At 31.9% G+C, this 24092-nt stretch overlaps 1 protein-coding gene across 1 annotated transcript; it reads left to right on the plus strand.

Moving 5' to 3' along the window:
* The first annotated feature begins 1022 nt into the window (after positions 1–1022).
* LOC132729697 (uncharacterized) lies at positions 1023–5020 on the plus strand. Its single transcript, XM_060715521.1, has 2 exons — positions 1023–1233; positions 4383–5020. The coding sequence occupies exons 1-2, from the start codon at positions 1044–1046 to the stop codon at positions 5015–5017; spliced, it is 825 nt and encodes a 274-aa protein (XP_060571504.1). The 5' UTR covers positions 1023–1043; the 3' UTR covers positions 5018–5020.
* Positions 5021–24092: the final 19072 nt, after the last annotated feature.

Below are 24092 nucleotides of genomic sequence, written 5' to 3' on the forward strand. Positions count from 1 at the left end.
TTTTTCATTCTATAAAGGCACATTATGCCTCAGATATCCATATTTTCATGAGTTTAATTATGTTATGAAGTGACATTATGCCCATGCAAGGGTAAATAGTGAATGAGTAAGTAAAGGTAAAAAAAAGTTGCTATAAATATTGCACTTTTATCATTTATTTTGCATGAACGATGAATAAGCCAGTGGCATGTTGTCCAAGGAAATATCGGAATATTTACTTGTAACGTTCAATATATAAAAAGAATGTAACAGTCTTTTTATATTATCTAAATCATTTTCATATATTAACTGTTCAGCATTATAGCAATAAATTCAGCTCAATTTGGTAATGAAAAAATGAGCATAATGCAACTTTATTAATGGACATGTTCGATGAAATGGATGAAATAAAGAAAGACAGAAGCCCAAAAGAAGGTCCAAAACGGCAAAGTTGTAAATGTTGCAGGATCGATTTGATTAAGAGTATGTTCACTGATGGTAATGGTTAATTCAAAATTCCGCTCTAACCCCTGGCAACGGTTTTAGCGGATTCAATGGAGAGTAAAATGGAGGATGAAATTTTGATTTGAGTCTGCTTTAATAATGATACAGATATCTTTTGTTAAAGAATAATTATAAATTATCATAATTGTGAACAAAGCTTATGTCATTAATCAAATAGAGGAGAAAGTAATCCCGAAATAATTCCTAAAACGACAACACTGAAAATGGTGCAGGCTCGGTTTGATTGAGCCTGTTCCTGGATGGATCTGAAACGTGCAAACTATCATCCACATTCCTTAGCACCGGTTAAAGCAAAAACTCTACATTTTATCTTGGTCATGGTAAACTTTTGATTTCAAAAACATCCGAAATTAAAAAAAGATGTATGTGTCTTAAACATAATGCTAGCATTTTTTAATCGTGAGAATAATATGTTATCAAACATCAGACAGTGTACCTTAAAAATTGAAGTTGATCCTTCTCAACATTAAGATAATAAATAATTAATTTCACCACAAACGATCGAGGCTCATTTTCAGAACGTCATTTCAAGAGACGAGATGTATTTCCTGATACTTTTCTTAAACATTTTGTGCGCGATTCAAACAATATTTGCCTTATGTTCCGAAGATGGGTCATGTTGCAAGAACTTTGAATGTGATTACAATATACTGCAGAAGTTGATTCAACTTGAGGAGAAATCTTCTCAACAAAACAAGCAAATAGCATCACTGCTTCGAGAACTCAACGGTTAGTTTTTATTAGTTAGTTTAATTAAACATTCTGTCGATGATTCTCATAGAATAACATTACGTTGAACCTGAGTTAATTTTAGAATATCGGTAGATCATCTTTCCATTATAATCTGTTTTAATTGTTTATAATATAAAATGTGTGAGTATCCATTTATGAAAATTATCATGAATAATTTTGGATGGGAAATTATCATTTTAGGAATAAACATATATGGAACATGCTTCCTTATAACCCGAATAAGTAATAAATATAGAAATCAATTATTTTACTTTTAGTTCACAACGTTGGATTTAATATTTTCAATTCCTTAACTTAATAAAACCGCGGTTTATATAGTTATTAATGTATTTATGAAAATATTTAGCAAACATTTATTTGTGGTATTTATCGATCCTAACATATCTTTAAAAACAATGGGGCTAACTTATTGTTTTTTCATGTATGATATTTGGGAGTTAACACAAGATGCAATATTTTATAAATGGTGTAACAACGAGTGTAAATATTAAGGCTAGTGCTCACGGGATAAATTTCTTTTGATCTGACATGCATTTTCAATTTATTAAATGTTTCTTTCATTTTAATTGTTTTAAGTCAGTTAACATTTTTTTCATAATGGTAAGCTATTTATTTGTGTTTTTATTATAAACTCAACTCAAATCATTTATTTGTAAATAAAGGCCTCCGGCCCAAAATACATCATAAGGTATAACATATAATAAAATGTCAAGTAGTTGTATATTGTGAAACTTAAGTATCATTAATTATATTCATAAGTTGATAGATGTAAATAGATATATTTTTAACAATGTCAGGGTTTTGAGAAGACAAAAGAGCATAGAAATCTTGAAGTTCTGTTCCATGTATATACCAGCTAAATAAATACATTTGTCTAACAGTATCATATTTAACACATTTAAAAAAGGCATGGTACTCACAATCAATTACATTAGCATTATTAAACTGTTGGCAAAAGTTACATATACGATTTTCTTTTATAACATTATTATATCTACCTAATTCAATATTCAGCTTGTGATTTGAAAGGCGAAACTTTGACATAGTAATTCTATATTTTAACTGAATATCCATAGTTAAATATTTTTCAACAGTAAGTAGGCTTTTAAAGTTATTATAGTGATCACATCTACTAGAGGATTCAAGAGCTGTTTGCCAGTCTAGTGTACAATAGTTAACAACTCTTTGTTTAAACATGGTAATAAAAGCATTGACATCGCCAACATCTTGACTTATCCATATAAAACTGAATCCATATTTATACAAAAGTGTTCTAATTTTGGTTGCCCAGCAGTTTCTACCGGCATCATCTAGAGATTTTAACATGTTATAACATTGCTTTGGATATCTATGTGATGGCATGGTTAACAAATTACACCAATATCGAATACAATTTATATAATATGTAGTACATAAAGGTGATCTACCACATTCACCAAGAACCATACATGTATTAGTAGTTCTACGTACATATAAAATACTTTTACAAAATTTATTATGAATAGATTCTATTGTATCTATATATTCATAGCCCCAAATTTGAGATGCATAACAAAGTATCGGTTTGACCATGGAATCAAAAATCTTAAATGAATCAACAACAGAGAAATAACCAAAAGGTATTTGATAAGCCTTTATGGCAAAGAGAGCTCTTTGCGCCTGAGAAACTAACTTAGAATGAGCAGATGACCATGACAAACTTGATGTAAGTAAGATACCCATGTACTTATACTGAGAGGTAATATTGATTTGTGTCCCACGATACGACCAGTGTTCATATCGACGAAGAGGACCTCCATTTCGAAAAACCGTAATTTCAGTCTTATCCATATTTATTTCCATCCCAGTATCACAACAAAAGTTGTCAATAATATTTATTTGCTGTTGAAGCTTAAATATTATATTATTATATTGATATATAACTTCTATGTAACAATGTCTACAATGTCCTGTTTAAGTACGGAAACGTTTAGCGACCACCCCTATATGTTAGTTAAAACAGAATGTTTGACAATTTATTTAATACATATTATATACCTAACCAATTTTTACAAACTTACTTGATCTGAAATATTTATCTAGTATTATCTACAGCACCTGCATGTTGGTAAAAACAGAATTTAAGACAACTTATTTAACACACAATATATATTTGACCAATAATTACATTGTTTTTAGATCTTGAATATATATCATTTACTCAATCTGCTGTTAATATTGCTTGATTCAAATTTATGTGACATTTTTCTGTTCATTTATATGTATTTGTTATATATAATTGAGGTTTTTTATATGCATACCTCTATCATTACACAATATAACATAACATATTTTACAATTTATATTTGATAATGAGGACAGAAAAATCTCGAACAGCAAAAAGCCTTTTTAAAGATTATATATAAAACATTTGATTAAGGCTTTTTGTATTCCAAAGATTAAGGAATTTTTAAATAATTGTGCTTCAGATACTGTTACAAGATAAAGATTATATAAAAATGACAAACTCCGTTAGTTGTTAATAAGCATAAAATAAGCTAGTGAAGTGGTACCTGATGTAAATAAGTAATCATAGAAACCATTATATTTTTGTAAGATATATAATATATATAGCTTTAAACGACCACTTCCGACAAATTTACGATTTTAAATGTATGTACATAGGATGGTACATGAAAAATATTAAATAAAAAGGTATATTCGGCCTCTTGATGTTATTATAAGAACAGAGATCCCAAAGCTTTAGTGATATTCGTCTTATATGATGTGTGACACGAGAAAAGTCAAGACATTTGTATTTGATAAAGGAAGCAATTAAATCAAGTTATGTTGTAAATCATATATAATACGTATTTTTTTGTAATCTATCGTACGTTTTTATCTTATAATGCAAGATAAACTACTTTTAACTTTTTGACAAAATGAAAAAATAAAACACTTACATCTTTTTAAATATGTAATTCTTTCCTGAAATCATATTTGCATATAACAAACATACTATAAAACTGTAAAAAAAGTCATTTGATATATATCATATAGGGGTGGTCGGTATACGTTTCCGTATTTAAGTGCGATCTTTTAATCAAGTTTTAAACATAATGTATGCATTGTTACTTTGGTTTTAGATGCCAAGGATAAGCTATCTGTTTTGAACAACACACTTTCAATGCAACACAAATCTGCTGACGGGGGCACTTACACTCGTTGGGGACGAACGGAGTGTCCGGCTTCGGCTGAACTGGTTTATAAGGGTTATGCGGCTGGATCCCACTATACCCACCATGGTACGGCATCAAATCTTTTGTGTCTTCCAGAGGATCCTATTTATCAAACATTCACAGCAGGGTTCCAGGTAGGAGGAAGAGTTTATGGGGCGGAATACGAAACAAGCGATCAACCTCTATGGCGTCATCTTCACGATCACGAAGTTCCGTGTGCCGTCTGCCAAATTCCACGCAAAAACATTCTTATGGTTCCCGGTAAAAATGTTTGTCACAAAAACTACTTACTTGAATACAAAGGGTATTTGATGGCAGAGCACTATGCCCATAATGCTGCATCAGAATTCGTTTGTGTCGATGAAAACCCAGAAGTCTTACCAGGCGGCCATGGTAGTCAAAATGGAAAGTTGTTTTATTTTGTTCAAGGGCAATGTGGGTCTCTAAAATGTGGTCCATATAAGGACGGATTGGAGCTTACATGTGCCGTTTGTTCTTTCCTACCGTATGCCAACTCAACAACTCTTAAACCGTATATTTAATATGACAAACACCCACTGCCTTAAATAGCACGCTTAAGTCGCAAAATGATAAATATATATGTTCTTCATAAAGGATTTCAATCTTATTTAATATTACTTTTGTAAATGTCATAGATAAGAAAAGTATGTTTAAACATATTTATGCAATGTTAATTCTAGTACACATTGAGAGTACAGTCATATTTAACTTGACTTGAATTACAATAAAATGTATGATATAATATAATATATTACGAATACTTGCGTGTTTGTACTATCTATTTATTTTATAACACTTGACTTTGAATTTATAGCGTAGTTTTTATTTTTTGTAGTTATCAAACGGAGAACATGATTACTTTTTTCTTGTAATATGATTGCTTATTAACTATTGAACACACATGTTGTTAATAATTGTTAAGGAACAAAATTTGCAAATCTAAAATTGTCGAACATCAATATATAACACAACATTATGGTTTGGCTATTTTTTATATTCTATTTATATATTATACATGTATGATATTGAATATTTTTATAATAAGTTGTTTCCTTCCGTATCAAAAAGATATAATTTATAGGATCTCAAAAGTTTTTTTATTTTACTGTAACCATAATCTCTTTTTTTCATAATGTGTTTTACAACACGCACATCGGCAAAATAATCTTGTTTTTTTTGTAGCCAATTTAAGTCGTATTGTCGCCACGAAAATTTAACTAAAACTCCGTGAGTCGGATATGTCGCCTTGTGAACAATATAGTTTAGGAGTAATGGCCAGGACAAACATGAAATATGAAAATTAACAAAGGGCAATAATAATAAAAAATAATAAGTGCAGTGCAGCAGTTTCGGTAAGATCTATCTATGAAGTTCTATTCTATGAAGTTTCAAGTCCATATCTTTTATAATTTATGAGAAATGGCCTGGACAAAAATAAGGTATGCAAATTAATAATTCAATAAAAGGGTAATAACTCAAAAATTAAAAATTCAGAGTAACAGTTCTTGTACACTGCACTTTTTCTTAATGAGATCTATCATCCTATAAAGTTTCATGTCCATAGCTTTCATACTTGAGGAGAAATGACCTGGACAAAAATAAAGTATGAAAATTAACAAAGGGCAATAGCTCAAAAAATAGAAATGCAGAGTACCGGCTCTTGTACACTGCATGTTTTCTTAATGAGATCTATCATTTTAAAAAGATTCTAGTTCATTGCTTTTAAACTTTTGGAGAAAATAAAGTATGAAAATTAACAAAGGGCAATAACTCAAAAATTGAGAAGTGCAGAGTAATGGTCCTTGTGCAGTGCACTTCCAGTTATTGAAAGAAGCATGCATACCAAGTCTGAAGTCAATCCGGCTTGTTTGGTTCCTTCTAGGTGCCCTACTTGGGTGTGTCCGGGGGCGGCGTCCTGTGAACGTTGCCTTTGCCTTGTTGATTTTTATTCTTGTTATTTTATATTGACTGAGTTATGCTCCGAACAAGTTTTACGGGAACGCCGACACCGCCGACGCCGCCGACAACTCCGGCAAAAGTAACCCCTGTATATTCCCTTTTCAAGGCGACACAAAAAAGATAAAGTACAGAGTTGTGTAAGCGAAATGACGACATAATTAGGCATTACGACATACAATTTGGTTTTTATCGTATGTTTCGCATATTTGCATCCTCTTTACCAAAAACAAAAATATGACATGGCGATCATCTGCCACCATATGTTTGTATTTTCACGTTTTGTCTCTAGCAACGTACATGCTCTAACAGAAGTAAATGTACAACACCATTGTCTAAAGAAACTTTCGGAAGCGATAAACTGGACTGATTCGCTTGTTATTGTTGTATAATTATGCAAGCTGTAATTACTTCGCAAACATTTCTACAAAGGTAAGTATAGTCAAACTGGCTTTTAAGGTTTAATTGTAATAAACAGGTGTCTATAAAAGGATTGCCGACACAAAAGAAAGTGTTTTATAATGTGTACATCATCAAAATCATTCGTTATTGTTCCTACTCAAATAATGATTAATTGACAAAAGTTTGATAGAGAAAATTTTTTAATAATGTTCGTAAAGAACCTGTGGCCGTCGCTTTCCAATCGCATTAAAGATTCCCTTGAATCTAAAACCATTTAAGTCTTTCCAATGAAAAGTTTTATCACTAGTCAAGAGCTGGGGAACTCACAAGACACAAGCATAATTTTGTAGCTCCGTGACTGAAACCAAATAGGTCAGCATAATCGTTAACGGAAAGTCGTCGACCTTGTGAAATTCCGTCGGTTACATACAATCCGTTGTTCCACATCTAAGATATGCATGTATGTTCTATACTCGTTTCCCTCAGGGTGAATTTACCGTCATCAAAAAAAAGTGTCCATGATCACCTAATTGCAATATCCGCAACTCTCTTGTTGAATTCCTCGGATTTATGAGATCTGTAAACTTCTTCCCAATAAATATCTTACACAGCTTTAAAATTATTCATTAATTATTTAGTGAATATCATATTTAATATAAGAATTTACCGATTTATAAATGACATTCTAAAATGACGGGACGACCAATAACGTCCACGATCCCGGAAAAGCATATGCATAACGAAAGGCACCATGGAAGAAGAAGCAGTTTTACCTCGTCCAAGAATTTTTTAAAAGAAAATTTTTGTTTCTTTATAATTTATAGTTGGTCCACAAGTCAAAATATATCATTTAAAAAGACAAATATTGAAGGATATCTTGAGAACGTAAGATGAAACAAACTTTGATCGATCAAGTGTGCATTTTCTTGACAAAATGCGATAAATAAGTATAACACGTTTGCTTGCAATGCATATTTATGATGCGTAATTCGTCTGGCAAAGTCCCTAGTGAACACACCGAACAACCCTTACCATTCAATGAAGTGTTTTCAAAATCTACTTTCTTTATGCAATAATTTTAAGTCGTGACAGTATGTTTCACACATAGATTAACATTGTTTTATAAAAACCTAAGGTTTTATGTCATATAAGGACGTATTTCTAGACAAGAATTTTATAATCTAACGTACAAGACTGTTGTCGTCGCCTGATTATATAAATTGTGTTTAACTATTATAATTAATGTTATCATCACCTTATTAGTACATCAACTGTGTTTAACAAAAATTCATATTACCTGAATACACGGATAAAAGTGTTCTATTTATGTCTTTGAATGTTATACATAATTCTTGTAATTTGATGCAAATTAAGCATCAAGAAGTAAAACGGTAACCATTTGCCGTTTTTTCATTTCATTTCATTTTATTTATATTTTTTTTCAACTTATCATTTGGGCTAAGTCAAATAATAATGTATATTTCGGAAACGATTATGAATAATTGTATTTATTTTTATTAAAAGTTTTGTCAACAGATATTCGACACCTTCAAAATTATTTAAATGTGATTTGTCTTTTACAAAATTAATACTTTTGACATCAAACGTCTCTGTCGTCTTATGTAATTTAAACAATTATATTTCTTTAATATGTCTTATAACAGCACGCGATTTTAATCCGTTGTTTATATTAGAATTATATAGATTTCACTAAGTGTTTTTAAACATGTACTTTAATCTTTAATTATTTGATTGTTTAGGTAAGGGGTTATTTTATGTAATTATATGATAAAGTAATTTAACAGTTTATTGCAGTGTTTGTTTCTTTCCCCTTCAAATGTAGCATAATTTTACTGATGATTAAATTCTACATTTAACTACATTGCGACTGGACATAATTATTTAACGGACTTGGTTTTTATGCATAACGGGCTAAGAAATAATGCTCTGAGCTATTTAAGCCAGTACCAACAATTTGTCTTCAAAAATTCAAATTCATTTGCTCAGCAGCCTGTTCTTCATAAATCGGCATTTTTATTGTGAGAATGACATTTTAGTAACATAAAAAACCTTTAAATGCTTTTGATTCAGATCGGGCTATTGAATGTACTTAATTATAAGTAAGAATCAACTTTTCAGAACATTTCTTTATTATTGTTTTCGTAATTTTCCGTTTTGTTTTTTAAGTTGATATATATTAAATTAATAGCAATTAAAACAGTAGAAAAGTTTATGTGATTATACATCCGACTATAAAGTTTAAGGATGAATACGGATAATATTTATTTTATTTTATTTAAAGCAAATTTTATCTATGTTCTTTACGGATGTTTTTTTTTTCCAAACATTATTGACGTCGTCGAATTCGTTTATGATATATGTGAAAGAGGATTTGTTAGGAGGTTGTAGTTAAGAAGGGTACTTAAACTGGTAAATTGTTGCTAAAACTTTAGTGTGTAATAGGAACAATTATGTCTGTAAAACAGCTTTTTTAGCGTAAGAAGATTCGTTTGTTTTTGTATGCTAGATTCCTAAATTATTGATTCAATGTTACCTATAGCTACCAGCTAGCATATCTACATTTACGTCTCTTACTTCAATAAATATTTAATTCGACAATTGAAAATAACGATCATAAAAATGTTATTGCTATAATTGTTAATGTGTAAAGAATTATGAAACAAATATCAGAAATTATTCTTTTTTTAAAAGTTTTTGCAATTGTCATTTGTCTAACTTTTGATATCAGGTGCCAGATTAAGTATTTGAACTTGTATCTCGATTAATTTAAAGTTTTAAAGTTAAAGAAAGACAAAGGGGTGCAAAAATACAGTAGGATAAGCTAAATAAAACAATCACATGTCAAGCTGTATAGAACGGGCAGCACACTGCGTGCGTAATCGATTGTTTCATGTTTGCCATCGTCAAATGTCGCTAAACCGACAGGAAAGACATTTTTCACAGTGGGAGAAAAGCCGTTACTACTAAAATTGTAATTCAAACACCTCCACATGATTTTGATTGATTTTATTGTACTTTAAATTGCATTATGTTTACAATCCCTTGTTTCTATAAAATTCAAATGCCAGAGTGTCTTAAATAATCAAAGTTTACAAGGTTCATCGATGTCGTGTGAACATTAAGAAATACTCTGTGAATAGTTAAGATGTATGCCGTTAAACGTTTTCATGAGTAAACGATGGACGATTGAAACCGTTGTGATTTTGTTTTAAGAATATATTTAAAAGTAAAAGAAGTGGCAGAACAGGAAAATTAATATAAGTTTGTACATTTAATCAAAGATGTTATATTTTAGATCCATGACAGCACGACATTATTGTTGTGTATACATGTTATGTGGTATTTAAGTTTCTTGTTTGACCTTTATCAACTCGGTTGGTTCCATTGTTCCTACTTGAATACTGTAAATCACCCTTAGGATATGTTGCCTGCTGCTTTTTCTTTTTTTTCTTTTGACATCTTGTCTGTGATATGCAGGCTTCGAAACCTCGGATTCCTTTTCATAATTTTATTTTATTTAGTTCCGCTCATTGTTTTCTCATTTAGGGCACACGCATTCTCTTACTTGGACGGATGTTTCTGAATTCAATATTTTCACCATTTCGTGTTTAAATGTTGAATTCTGCGTCTTTATTCTTTTTACTCTATTTTAGTCATATCTATTTGACTTTTCTTAGTTGGGTGGTTTCAGTGTATTGTTCTTTAATAATCTTTAATCATATCTTGCATACTTTTAAAGTTTTCTTTTCCCAGCCTGCCTGCAATATACAGGCTTCGTAAGTTCTGATCCCCTCTAATATTATATTTTTGTTTGTTTTTGGTTTTGCTCATTCTTTGGTTGTTAAGGATACACGCATTTTTCTTTTGTTTGGGGACCATGCGCCGCTGTCTATGGAAAGTCACTTCACTCATGTGTCAAATCGACGGTTCCATGTTTCCGCCGAGTAAACGCTTTAAAAATACCAATATGCTGATACTTCTAACCGCTCATTTTTGCTATGTCATGTTTATGTTAATGCTGCTGAAGCAAGTGCTAGTGAACGTGCACTGCCGCTTGCACTTTTCAGTACTGTCCATGAGCATGCTCAATCAAACCAAGCCTAGATCATCAATTTGCCGTAGTGGGCTTTTTGTGGATTCTATTTGCCTTTATTTCAAACAAAAACAATTACATCATACTATGCAGGCTTGAGATATTCAATGTCCTATCTCGTTTACAGCATTTAATTCAAAACAACTAAACATAATAAATTTGATTAATTTATAAATCACAGCAAATTCTCAAATGAAAGGAATGGCGTATATTTTGTGTTACCAATTATATTATATATTTCAGTAAACTTTTACATAATTCAATCACACTCACTTTTCTATTGTCGCAGATGCATTTCATAAAGTAAAATATCAGAAATAAATTTTCAGATCAAGAATATTAATTTTGATGCAAATTATAACAGAAACCAAAACCAACTGTTTCCCACAAGTGAGTTAATAATGATAAAAGAACTGCAATAAAGTGGTACAGACAAAGAACCACATCCACTGATAGTATCATACATATGTCAATCCATACAAACATAACATATAATGTTTCCAAGTATGTACATTGTAAGTTTGTAAAAAAAGTGTTTTGTTCAACGCCAAGAGATATACAATCTCAAATGTTCACTTATTTTCTCGAGTACATGCAAAAATTAAAAAAAAATATTACATAAATTTAGTTTTACTATGTTGGTGTAATCCGACAAATGTATATGATGAGATATTTAACATGCTTAAACATGTAAAGCATGGATTTAATGCATATTTCAATTATAATATTGCTTTTCGTTGATGCACAAAATACAAGTTTTGCTTTAAATATAAAAAGAGCACATATTAATCATTACGAACATCGGGAAAATGGGGGATACCTCGAAATTTATAAAAAAAACCACACACAAACAATATATAAAACTCAGAGACTCGGTTTTAGCAAGACTGTTTTTGAGATATAATGTAACAGTTCAACATCTATCACGCCCCTTTCAGCGGCAAAAGCGATATTCAATCATATCAACTAAATGATCTAAAACAACAAGAAAATCACAGAACCGAGGTGAAGTGTACGAGTCCACATTCAACAACTACATCACGGCACTGTTCCCTTTCACTGTTCACTTGAATGCTTTTATTTGATATAAGTCTTCGAAAGACTTACTTCTGAACTAAAACATTTTAGGATTTTCGCACCTAAACTAAAAAACTTTTACAGTTAGAGTTTCGTAAATAAGCCCAACTGGTTGACCAATCTATTATGACCGGTAGTGCATTGTCATGTTGTAACGGTAAAAATGTGTTTGTACCGAGGGAGTAGCTTGGAAAATCCAATATTTGCCGAGTTTCGGATAATATCTTTTGCTTTAAACAGAACTTATTTTAGTTCGATTGTGTAGGAAGCTATTAGCTTATAGACACATTTTAGAATATGTTCCTAAAACCAACCAGTACTGAGCAATGAGTGTAAAGTTTCTTGCTCAAGGAAACAACGACTAGCCCCTGACGGGATTTGAACCCGGGCGGCTAGCGATCATTGGATTACTACTCCGACTCGTTAACCACTCGGCCATGCCGCTTCTTAACATATTTTATTCCCGCAGGTTTCTACAATCACAAACTAATGCTAGATGTACGGACTCGATTGGTGCTCCATGTACGTGTGATTGTCACTTCAACGTACATTGTCCTTGACGTTGTGGGCTTGAATCAATCTGTGATTTTGGAGGATTTCATGTGAGGACGCAATCTACAGAACCTTTCGTTATAAAATTTTCTCGATCGTACTAAATACAAATTAAGTTTAACGTGGTCTGGGATTATTGTCGCCATCCAATACCCTGTAATAGCTTTTCACTTATTGCTTATCCTCATTTTATTTTCATTACCGTTTTAAGTGCTTTTGGTAGCGTTTTTTTGTTGTTGTTTTTTAATTACACTTGTATTTGAAATTGTTATCGTACTATATTATTAACTCAATGTTATCAGCAAGAATAAAATAAGATTTAGGGCAACTTAATAACGTACTCTTTTAAACGGGTGCTGCATGTGCAAGTATCACGGTAAAAGTTAAACAAAATGATAAAATGTAGATAAGTGAGTCATTTAAAAAAAAGAAGAGAGATACGAAACTATCTATTAATGCACATTGGCCTATTTTTTAGAACTACTTGCCTATCAGAACAGCTTTCACTCCAAACTTGTGTCTATTTGGTTAGCACGTCTATTTTACAAACAGGATTGGCTTGTACATGATGTTTTGGTGTATAATTACAATGTAAAATAAATACAACATGATGTTCCTCGGCATTTCTTTGATCCTTACCCAAGTTCCTTATGTTCATTGAAACAGAGAAACTGTTAGAATAGTGACTTAAAACATCGGAATTGTATTCAATAACAAAGAGAAGAAAGAGAAATAACATCTAATATCAGAAATCTAGATGTTGAACAAAAATTGTATATACACTAATCAAAACTTACACATCCTGCCGCATATTAGTTGGCAAAACTAAAAAGGATTACATGTGAAAATAATATTTTTTATTTTAAATACCCATCAGAAATTTCATTAATTTCTACCAATAATCTACACAGTTTAAGCCGGATTGAAAACAAAACGCTCGAAGCTAACAGAACATTATTTGTTTCTTTGTTTTTATTTATCGCACACATTATGATGTACATAAAGTTAGTTCCCTATTCCTTATTCCTTTTTCGAATAAGGAATAAGGAATCAGTCAAATCTAAATAAGGAACAGCAGAATTAGTATTTATTTAAAATAAAATTATCAGAAAACTAGAACGGTTCTTTCTTTCACAAATCTGTTGAAAAATGCACAAATCAATCATCAAAATCATAGAATGAAGCAACCGCATCGACCTATTTTTAAACAATATTCAAATCGAACAACGATTAATGAACCCTTTCCTTATAACTCATTCAAATCATTGCATAAAGAATCTGTATATATTATTTAGCTAAATCTATACGTTTTACATATTTTAGGTTATTGAACAATTAAGATGACGGCACATAACTTACTCGTAAGTTCAGTAGGTTTTAATAAGTATAATATGTACATACTTAAATTCGACTTTGTCCGTTGTTTCTGATAAAGTTTTTTTTGTAACTTTTGGAAACTTTAACGATTGCTCAATATGGCTACATTAAAAATCACGCAGACTCGGTTTGAACATGTTTATGCTCCCTAGCTGCAGAAAAAAACAGTATTAAAGTGACATTATGCTCATAATTGTATTGATAAGTTGAGTCAAATAGACTTTATATTTCAAAAGATTGGCTGTTTTACAATGGTAATTGACCAACAGCTGATAACTGGAAAATGTTTGGGATCAATATAAATCTGCTTGAAATATGGGAAGAAGAAAGGTCTGTACAACGCATTTAAATTTTACAAGAGTTTTATTGTAAATGTAAGGTGACGAAAATGCTTACGAAAAAAACAAGAGGGCCATGATGGCCCTAGGGTCGCTCACCTGTATATAGGCCCCCGGAGCGGGGCCAGTTTAAACCCCAGGGCTTTTATTTGAACAAACTTGGTAGACACCCATTAGAAGATGTTTCATGCTAAACATCTAAGGTCTAGCTTGTTGGGTTTTTTAAAAGAAGATTTTTTTAAAGTTTTTTTCTTTATACATATAGTTAAAAACAATGACACGCCTGGGGCAGGGCCAGTTTTGACCCCAGGGCTTTTATTTGAACACTCTTTGTAGACACTTACTAGACAATGTTTCATGCTAAATATCTGAACTCTAGCTATTCAGGTTTTTTCAAAGTAGATTTGTAAGTTTTTGCTATACACATATAAGGAAAATCAATGTCCCCTGGGACGGGGCCAATTTTGACCCCAGGGCTTTTATTTGAACAAACTTTGTAGACACTCACTAGAAGATGCTTCGTGCTTAATATCTAAACTCTATCTATTTGAATTTTTTCAAAGAAAATTTTGTAAGTTTTTGTCATACACATATAAGGAAAATGAATGACCCCCGGGGCGGGGCCAATTTTGACCCCAGGGCTTTTATTTGAACAAACTTGGTAGACACTCACTAGAAGATGTTTTATGCTTAGTACCTTAACTCTAGCTATTTGTTTTTTTTTTCAAAAAAGATCTTTTAAGTTTTTGTTATAAACATATAAGGAAAATGAATGACCCCCGGGGCGGGGCCAGTTTTGACCCCAGGGCTCTTATTTGAACGAACTTGATAGACATCCATTAGAACATGTTTCATGCTAAATATCTTAGCTCTAGCTCTTTGCATTCTTTAAAAGAATTTTTTAAAGTTTTTACTATATGCATATAGGGAAAATCAATGACCCCCTGGGGCGGGGCCAATTTTGACCCAAGGGCTTTTATTTGAACAAACTTGGTAGACACCCATTAGTAGATGTTTCATGCTAAATATCTTAGTTCTAGCTCTTTGGGTTCTTTAAAAGAAGATTTTTTAAGTTTTTACTATATGTATATAGGGAAAATCAATGACCCCCTGGGGCGGGACAAATTTTAACCCCAGTGCTTTTATTTGAACAAACTTGGTAAACACTCACTAGAAGATGTTTCATGCCAAATATCTAAGCTCTAGATCTTTTGGTTTTTTAGAAGAAGATATTTAAAGTTTTTTCTTTTGGTTGCCATGGCAACCAGAGTTTTGCATGGAATGGAATTCTTTGAACAACTTTGTTAAGGCTTCACACAAGGAACATCCCTGTGAAGTTTCACTATGATCTGCCTTATGGTTTCAGAGGAGATGTCGTTTTAAAAGTGTGAACGGACAACGGACGATGGACGACAGACGACGGACGAAGAGTGATCCTACAAGCTCACCCTGAGCATATGCTCAGGTGAGCTAATTACAAATTGTTAGTAAATCGGCCCCGTCCAGTCCTGCATCAAGCTCTTCGAAAAATGTTAACTTGTTATGACTTATCATGTCATGTTGTGTGTAACACAGTGCAACCCAATACTTAATAAATGATTTGCTCTTGTGAATGCTTGAAATAAAAGAAATTTAGTATAAGTACTGTGTCTTATCAAGGCCAGGATTTCGGATACTTAGACGGTTGTAGCAACATAAAATTGGATGCAAATTATTGCACCATGTGTCATTTAAGTGTTTGAGACTTGAAAACAGATTTACTGTGAACAGTTTCATAGAATGCTATCTATGATTCTTGAAACTGCTATGAGGTAACATTTTAAAATGTAAACTTTTATGGTATAATTACACGATATTACATGTATTTATTTATTTGCGTAATATGTACATGCATAACTAATATAATAAATCAACTGAAGCTTTGCGTTTTTAATAAAATATTTCATTAAGTTCATTATGGACAATCATTTTACACTTTTTAGTATTGTTCTTTTAGTATTGTTCCCTTAAACATTAAGAAATATTTAATTATCATGTTGCTCACCTACAATACAAAGGGAAACGTAACATGAAATTATCGAAACTTATGATAAATAATTTGCAATGTATATACATGTTTGTCAGTTGACTGTGTTAATGTACAGACACGTCATTGTAGACCCTTAAATGATATGCCTAAAGATAAAAGTAGAGCAAACGATAATAAGGCATATACTCTTCCAAACATTGCAATATATGTTTTGTATTTAAACATCAAGAGTCATAAGAACATAATTTGATTTACATTTTTAAAAAATTAAATGCCCATGCTCCTTATCAATACATATTATCAAATGAATAAAAATATTTAATAAATTCAACTTTGCATATTATCTTGTAATTTTGTTTAAATTACTTGTATAAAAGTACAGCTTATGTCATCACTTTTTTACGATTTGTTTTGAAAGATCTTTTTCGCTTTTACTAAGTAAATCTTGATTTAGTAGGATGTAACAACATCCGATCAATAAAAAGAAGTTTGACAAATATGTGTAACAAGTTTGCTTGCAGTGCTTATCTTATGATGCGTAAAACGTCTGGGAAAGTCCCAAGTGAACACATCTTAAAACATTTATCATTCAAGAAACTGTTTTCACAATCGACTGGCTCGTGGCAGCCTTTTGACGTTATGACAAAGTGTTTCGTACTTTGATAAACATTGTTGTGAACACAAAGGTTTAATGTCACATGGGGACGTATTTGTAGACAGGAATTACATACTCTTGTTTAAGTACTATCATGATGTTATCTCCATATATTTACATAGATTGTTTTTATATGCCTTCGATATTATATTTAACCATGGAATTACTGACGAAAGTGTTTTCTGTATATCCCGAAAATTATACGTAGTATTTGTGATTTGGTTTATTTGTTCAACCAAAAAATCAGATCATTTATCACACTGCTCAAGCTACTTTGTATTATGTTTAAATTAAGTGAATGTTATGTATCTGTATAATTATAACGAACAATTTTGATATTATATATTATACTTGTCTATGGATAGCCAACACCTGTAAAAACGCAGAAAAAGTTCAATCGTTTCTAATACTATTCACATCAAACATATTTGTATACTTTGCAATTTTGTAATTTAGATAATTATGTTTCTGTAATGAGTATTGTAGCAGCAATTGATTTTATTCTGTTATCTAGATTAGAATTAAATAGGTTTCATCAAGTCGAATGTAAGATTTAAAAAACAATCTAGAATTATTTAATTGTAAAAATGAGGGTAACTGTTTCTTAGTTGTACGATACTAAATTTAAACAGTTGATTATAATGGTTGTTTCTTTCTCCTTAAAATATAACATAATTCTACCCTTTAATTTGTTTATATTATTACTATTTAACTAGATGCTTATTACAAGAAATACCATGTGAAGGCAATCTCCAGATTTAAATTAGATTTTCAGACAAAACAAATTGAAATTACTTCAACATCTTTAAGTTATTTCACTGAGTATAGCTGGGAACTCAAAACTGAACAATTATTTGGGACATAACATGTCTATTAACGACGCTAAATTTTAGAAATTTTCTGATTAGTGCTTTTAGTGCGAGTTTTTTTTATTAAACAAAACGTTTTGGTATACATGTATGTAACAGTCTATTGTAAATATAAAATATCTCAAATAAGTTGCACAGATACATAAACTCATAGTTAATCAATTTTATTTCTATTTTCAATTATCACTTTTAGCTGAAAACCATTTCAGATTCTGCAATGTAATGAAGTTCCGTCGGAAATCTAGACCTAATATTGCACAGTGTTATCTATAGGCTAACAAGTATTATTACTTGAGAAACATAAATAATTCATGTTATATTTGTAAGTTATTTAACCTAAATGTAAATACAATTTCTTTTTAAATCTGATTTTAAACATTTTATTTTATTATTAAACATCATTAAAATTTTTATGATAAATGCGGATTATATTTATTGATATTTTCATTTTAAATGTATATTTATTTTACAGGTGTTTCAATCATTATTAACGTCGTTGATTTGGCTAGGTTGTAGTAGGTTCTAGATGAAAGTAGGATTGAGTTGTAGTTAAAGGTTTGGAGATACCTAAATTGGTTAAAATAAAGTATCTTTGCTATCAAACATTGCTTGGTAGCAGTTACAGTTATCAGTTTTTCAAATCAGTTTTTTTTTGCGTTCAAAAAAATAAAAGTCCTATGCCATTTTAGCAGAAGTGCATTAATATAAAAGGCAATAAGACGGTAAAAAGTATAACTATTGTACTTTCTCATCTAAAAGTTCAACGCAGTTTCTCTGATATAAACGTCGGTTTGATTGCCTACATTTGCTCATATTTCATGGATTTTTTTCTAATTTCTAACAATAGCACTAAAGTGAATTAATCCTTAATAAGAAACTTATTGTTTCAAAAACAAGATATATTCACGGACAAAACTCAGGTTTAAATTGGAGATGGCGACAGGAAGAATATTATATTCCACTATAGTAACGGTTGAATAGGGTAAATGTTGTTTATATATTTTCAAATGATATATTTTCAAAGTCTGTTTTAGCAAATTTTAAAATAACATGCTATTATGTAAACGATTTTACTTACTATTTCATTGGATAGGAAGACATTGATTTTTTTAATAATATTTAGATTATCGAATTGATTGCTAAAATCAGTTATAATTATTTCTTTTTTCAACTGATTGTAGGCGGTTATACAGTATATGAATATTTTTAAACATGAGATTCAATTAATATATATCAAGAGGAAAGACGTTAACATCCAATAACATGTGAATACATGTTGAATCAAAAGCATAGCAATTTCATAGAAGTATATATATTTGAGCATGGATTAAATAATAATCTTTTTCTATGTATTGACTCAATGATAATTTGGTCAATATGTTATTCGTTTCTGCACGGTGTATATTTGGTTCACAGTATAAAAATCTAAATGATAATAATAATAATAATAATAATAATAATAATAATAATAATAATACGACTATTAAAAGTAAAATAACTTTTATCATTTACCCCCTGCAATTATCGACACCCGTCCCTTACTTAGTTCCGTTTACTATCATTTAGTGTATGCTTTATATGACGTGTACAAATATACATGACGTCATTTTTTTTTCACTACCGCGTTCTTTTGAACTCCAAACTGAATCTGTATCGAACGTTTGTTACTATAGAATAGCTTCTTACTGGGCGAGTTAAGGTAGGTGTGTCATTTATTTCACATCCAAATGCACTTAAAATGTGTTTGATTACTGATATTTTGTTATTTAGTCATTGTAAACATCCACAGCTTCCATTCTGCTCCATTTTGATAATCTCTAACAAACCTGCAGTTGATCACGTGGGGGTCGATAATAGCAGATAAAAAAATATGCTTTCTGCATTTATCGACCCCCTCCTCTTATTTTTTCTTAAGACTATATTTTGTATATATACTGAGGTAAAATTACAAAGTAAGTGTTAAAAATACTTTAAACTTTGGTTTCAAGATTATATTATTTACGAACAAATAGATATGTCATTGTCATCTGTATTAATTTACGATCGAATCAAGTGTGTGTCATTATCGTCTATATCTTCCGTATACATCTTCTATATCTGCATGTATAGCAGGTCAGTATTTTGTGTATATAATCACCCCTTCTTCTATTACAGATATGTCGTCCCAAATTCAAGTCAAGAAAAAGGTAAAATACAAGCCAGAGCAAATGGCCATGGCAATACACATGGTTAAAACAGGTACCATGAGCAAAAAGTTGGCAGCAAAAACCTACGGTGTACCTAAAACCACCTTACTTGACAAGTTAAGTGGTTGTGTTCCAGAGGCTCCAACAAGGCCTGGGAAGAAGCCTGAACTAACTGCAGCCGAAGAGATGACATTAGTAAATTATATTTCGCTTATGCATGAAATCGGTTACCCGGTTACAAGGAAAGAACTCCTCAGAGAAGTAAAGAAAATACTTGATATTGATGGAAGAAAAACGTCTTTTAAAGATAACTTACCTGGCAAGGACTGGTTTTCAAAATTTCAGAAACGCCATCCTGAAGTTTCTATGAGGACACCCATGTCCCTAGGCCATGAACGAGTCTCTATTTCTTTTTCTATGATAAATGTTTGGTTTGAGGATGTATTTGCCTTCTTAAAGAAGGAAATACCAGACTACCAAGCCATGTTGAAAAATCCAAGAAGGGTTTTCAACGCTGACGAGTCTGGGTTTCCTTTAGCCGTCAAGTCAGGTCGTGTGATTGCCCCTTTGGGAGCACGTCACGTGTACCAAGTTGTAACAAATACAAAAACCCAGATTACAGTGATGGTCTCATTCAATGCATTTGGGAAAGATGTTCCTCCAATGATTTTATTCCCAGGGGAAAGACTTAGGAATGTTGGACTGTCTGGTTTTCCTGAAGCAACCTATGCCACAACCCCTAATGGTTGGATGGACTCAGAAACATTTGTCGAATTTCTAAAACTTCTGTTGTCCTTTGCAAAGGAAAAGAAATTACATTTCCCATCATTCTTTTTGTTGACGGGCATTCAACCCATATGTCACTGCCTGCAGCACAATTTTGCCACGATAATAAAATTATTTTGTATTGTCTGTTGCCAAACGCAACCCATGTGCTGCAGGCCTGTGACATTGGTCTCTTTTCGCCTTTGAAATCAGCATGGCAAGCTGCTGTCAAAGCTTGGCAGCTTGAGCATATAGGCCAAGCTTTGTCAAAAAATCAGTTTCCTGAAATATTTCGGCAAACTTGGTACAAAGTTGCAAATTTCGAAAATGCATGCCATGGTTTCCGACAGTCTGGGCTTTTTCCCTTAACTTCCAATGACATAGACAGAACTAAATTGGGGCCCTAAAAATGGTTGTTCGAGGCAGTTTGCAACAGGAAAACCAAACAGCTAATAATGAAAGGGAGTCAAATATACCCTCAACAACCAGCAGTGAAAATACTATTAAATTAAATGATACTAGTAGTTCTGAAAATGAAAATTGTAAAATACATGTAAATTTGTCTCAGTCTGTGATTTCACTTGGCGGGGATTCATTTTATTTACACTGTCTCGTTTATAGGAACATGGTGGGGCTAAGAGCGAGGTTTGGTGCACCATTAACCGGTTTAAACTCCCCAGCAGTCATTATTATGCTGCTGACCGTTCCAAGGCGGCGCCCCACTATGTTCCTCAGATGTTTGTCTATGTTGTTTCATACTGTTTTGGTGACACTTTTGCTTGTGTCCCTTGTTGTTTTCTCGTCTACGGTAAGTATCTTCCCCATTGCCTCTAGTTTTTATTTCTTTGATTACCCCCCCACCTTCCCCCGGTCTCCTGTCCCCTTCCCCTTTGTGGGCCTATTATTATTTTCTTTGAATTCCTAATCAGTTACATATTATTTATCGTTTGGTGATTAACCTGTCCGTGCTCTGTCTTTGCCCTGTCCTGTTTTTGTTTGGGGTCCGCCTGGGCTCCTTGCCATTGGTTCTTGTTGCTGGGTCATATGGGGGTTGCGTTCATTGAACGCCGCCTTTCCTTGTTGATCTTGTTTATCATATTTCATGTTTAACAGCTACTTGTAGTGTCGGCACTTTGCCATCACAGTCTAGTGTATCTGTCTTATCAGTCTCATGTACACAGTCTTTGTCTGATACGTCTGTCACAGTCAGTACTGCAATGTCTCTATTTCCAGTGTTTCCCCAAGTACTTCAAAAACTTCTGTTAAAGACCAAAACTATGTGTCTCCTGCATTTCATCACCTAAGTATCCCTGAGTCAGTTCGTAAAAAGCAACGCATAGCACTTTGCCAGAAACTACCCGAGGCAATTTCTGGTTCAGTGGCGTTACAAATGCTTAAGGATAGAGAAAAACAAAAACAAGAACAAGCAAAGTTGAGGAGAAAACAAGAACGAGAAATGAAAAAGAAACAAAAAGAGGAAGAAAAGGCTAAAAAGATAAGGGAAAGAGAAATTAAAAAGAAACTAAAAGAAATGAAAAATAAATCAAAGAAAAGAACTGTAAGTGATGAAAGTTCATCTGATTCTGACACTGAAATACACTATATGGACAGTGATGATTTAGAAGAGTCATTTGATGATGACCTGGCAGGGTCCTGCCATGGGTGCCATTTAAGTACGGGGGATCCAAATGAATGGATCGGATGTGATGACTGTGCCCGTTGGTGGCATATTGCATGTACTGAAAATCCCAATGTTCAGGGTCTTTCTCATGATGAGTTGCAGGAGATACCATTTAAATGTTCAAAGTGTTGAACAGTCCTAGGTTTAAATAAGCGTAGAAACATGTAGTTGTTAAAGAGATTGTAGAATAAAAGACATCTGGTTTTGTTTTTCCAAAACATTAAATCTGACTGTTGTTTACATTGTTTAAAAATTGTTAAATAATTGTTGTTCCGTCCAGGGTTTGTCATTTGCTGTTTACATTGTTAACATTGTTAAATGAATTATTGTTGTTCTGTCCAGGGTTTGAATATTGATATATGTTATACAAATTACAATGTATTGATAAATTCAACACAATGGAATATTAAATAAACTATGATCATGTTTATCTTTTTATTCAGTGAAATCCGTGTTATTTGTGGTGAGGTGACAAGTTATATTTTTAAAAACCAAATTGGGGGTCGATATTTGCAGAAAACGGTCGATAATGGCAGATCAACACCATTCGTAAATGTTTTAGATTAAAACATCCCATTGTTTGTTACAAACCTTCTGATTGGCTTAAAACAACCAATGAAAATAAACCTTCTTCGTATGGTAGGTACCGTGCCCACAAATTGCAATAAAATGTCAAGGTGTTATTTTACGTGCTAAGGGGTCGATAATAGCCTGCCTTTCTCTAATAATAATTGTCTACACTAATAAGGATAAGAGAATTAAATTGTACTGATTACGAATGATCCTCCTTCGGCATAATTAAGATATTGTAAAGATAAAGAAGCACAACCACTGATAGTATCATGCATATATACATCCATACAAACGTAAAATATAACATTACGACTATGTAAACTGTCATAGGTGCTTGTACAATCCCGTGATTTGTTAACCGCCAAGAAATGTGTTACCTCAAATATTCAAAGACTATATCCGAGGACAAAAACTATTGGTCCTCCGTGTACAAGGGATTTAGATCGTCGACATCAATGATTGTTCCTCATCGCTGTTGGTCGCAATCCACTCAGGATCTTTTGATTATGACATGTGATGTATCTATCACCAGAACCTTTTCTATATAAACTATCATTTCCACAATTGAACTAAATAAACAGTTTAACTTGGCGTTTGAACATGTTTTTTTATATACCTATACCCGCCAATTACTTATCTCCATTTTATGTTATATAATTTGAAGATTGAAAGTGTTCTAGGATAGCTTATTTTGTTCACTTGGCAGAAAATTTACCGTACAGTGCATTTAGCATATACTTAATGAATATAATGAACATAAATTTTTTATCTCATGGTATTTTAAATTCGGATTATTTTTTACTTTTTAAAAGTATGAAATAACATAATAAAATTATTTGAAAATGAATACAGATAAATGCCACGTGCGTTATGCATATTTTAAGATTTCAATTATTTAAACATATGTATTTAAAAGCTATAGCGTTTTTTGGTGTATACTAGAGTCATCCTTTAAAAATAATCCGATATAACTCACTTGGAAATCGATGTGGTATAATAATAATGATAAATTTATTATCAAT

The sequence above is a fragment of the Ruditapes philippinarum genome, unplaced genomic scaffold, assembly GCF_026571515.1.
Source record: "Ruditapes philippinarum isolate M1 unplaced genomic scaffold, ASM2657151v2 ctg1519_1_1_1_1, whole genome shotgun sequence".
In the NCBI taxonomy this organism is placed as follows: Eukaryota; Metazoa; Mollusca; class Bivalvia; order Venerida; family Veneridae; genus Ruditapes; species Ruditapes philippinarum.

Bases quoted from the DNA above. Each gene is read 5' to 3' on its own strand.
- LOC132729697 (XM_060715521.1), top strand. From the start codon at position 1,044: ATGTATTTCCTGATACTTTTCTTAAACATTTTGTGCGCGATTCAAACA. The intron at 1,234-4,382 runs GTTAGTTTTTAT...CTTTGGTTTTAG, and splicing joins ACTGCTTCGAGAACTCAACG to ATGCCAAGGATAAGCTATCT.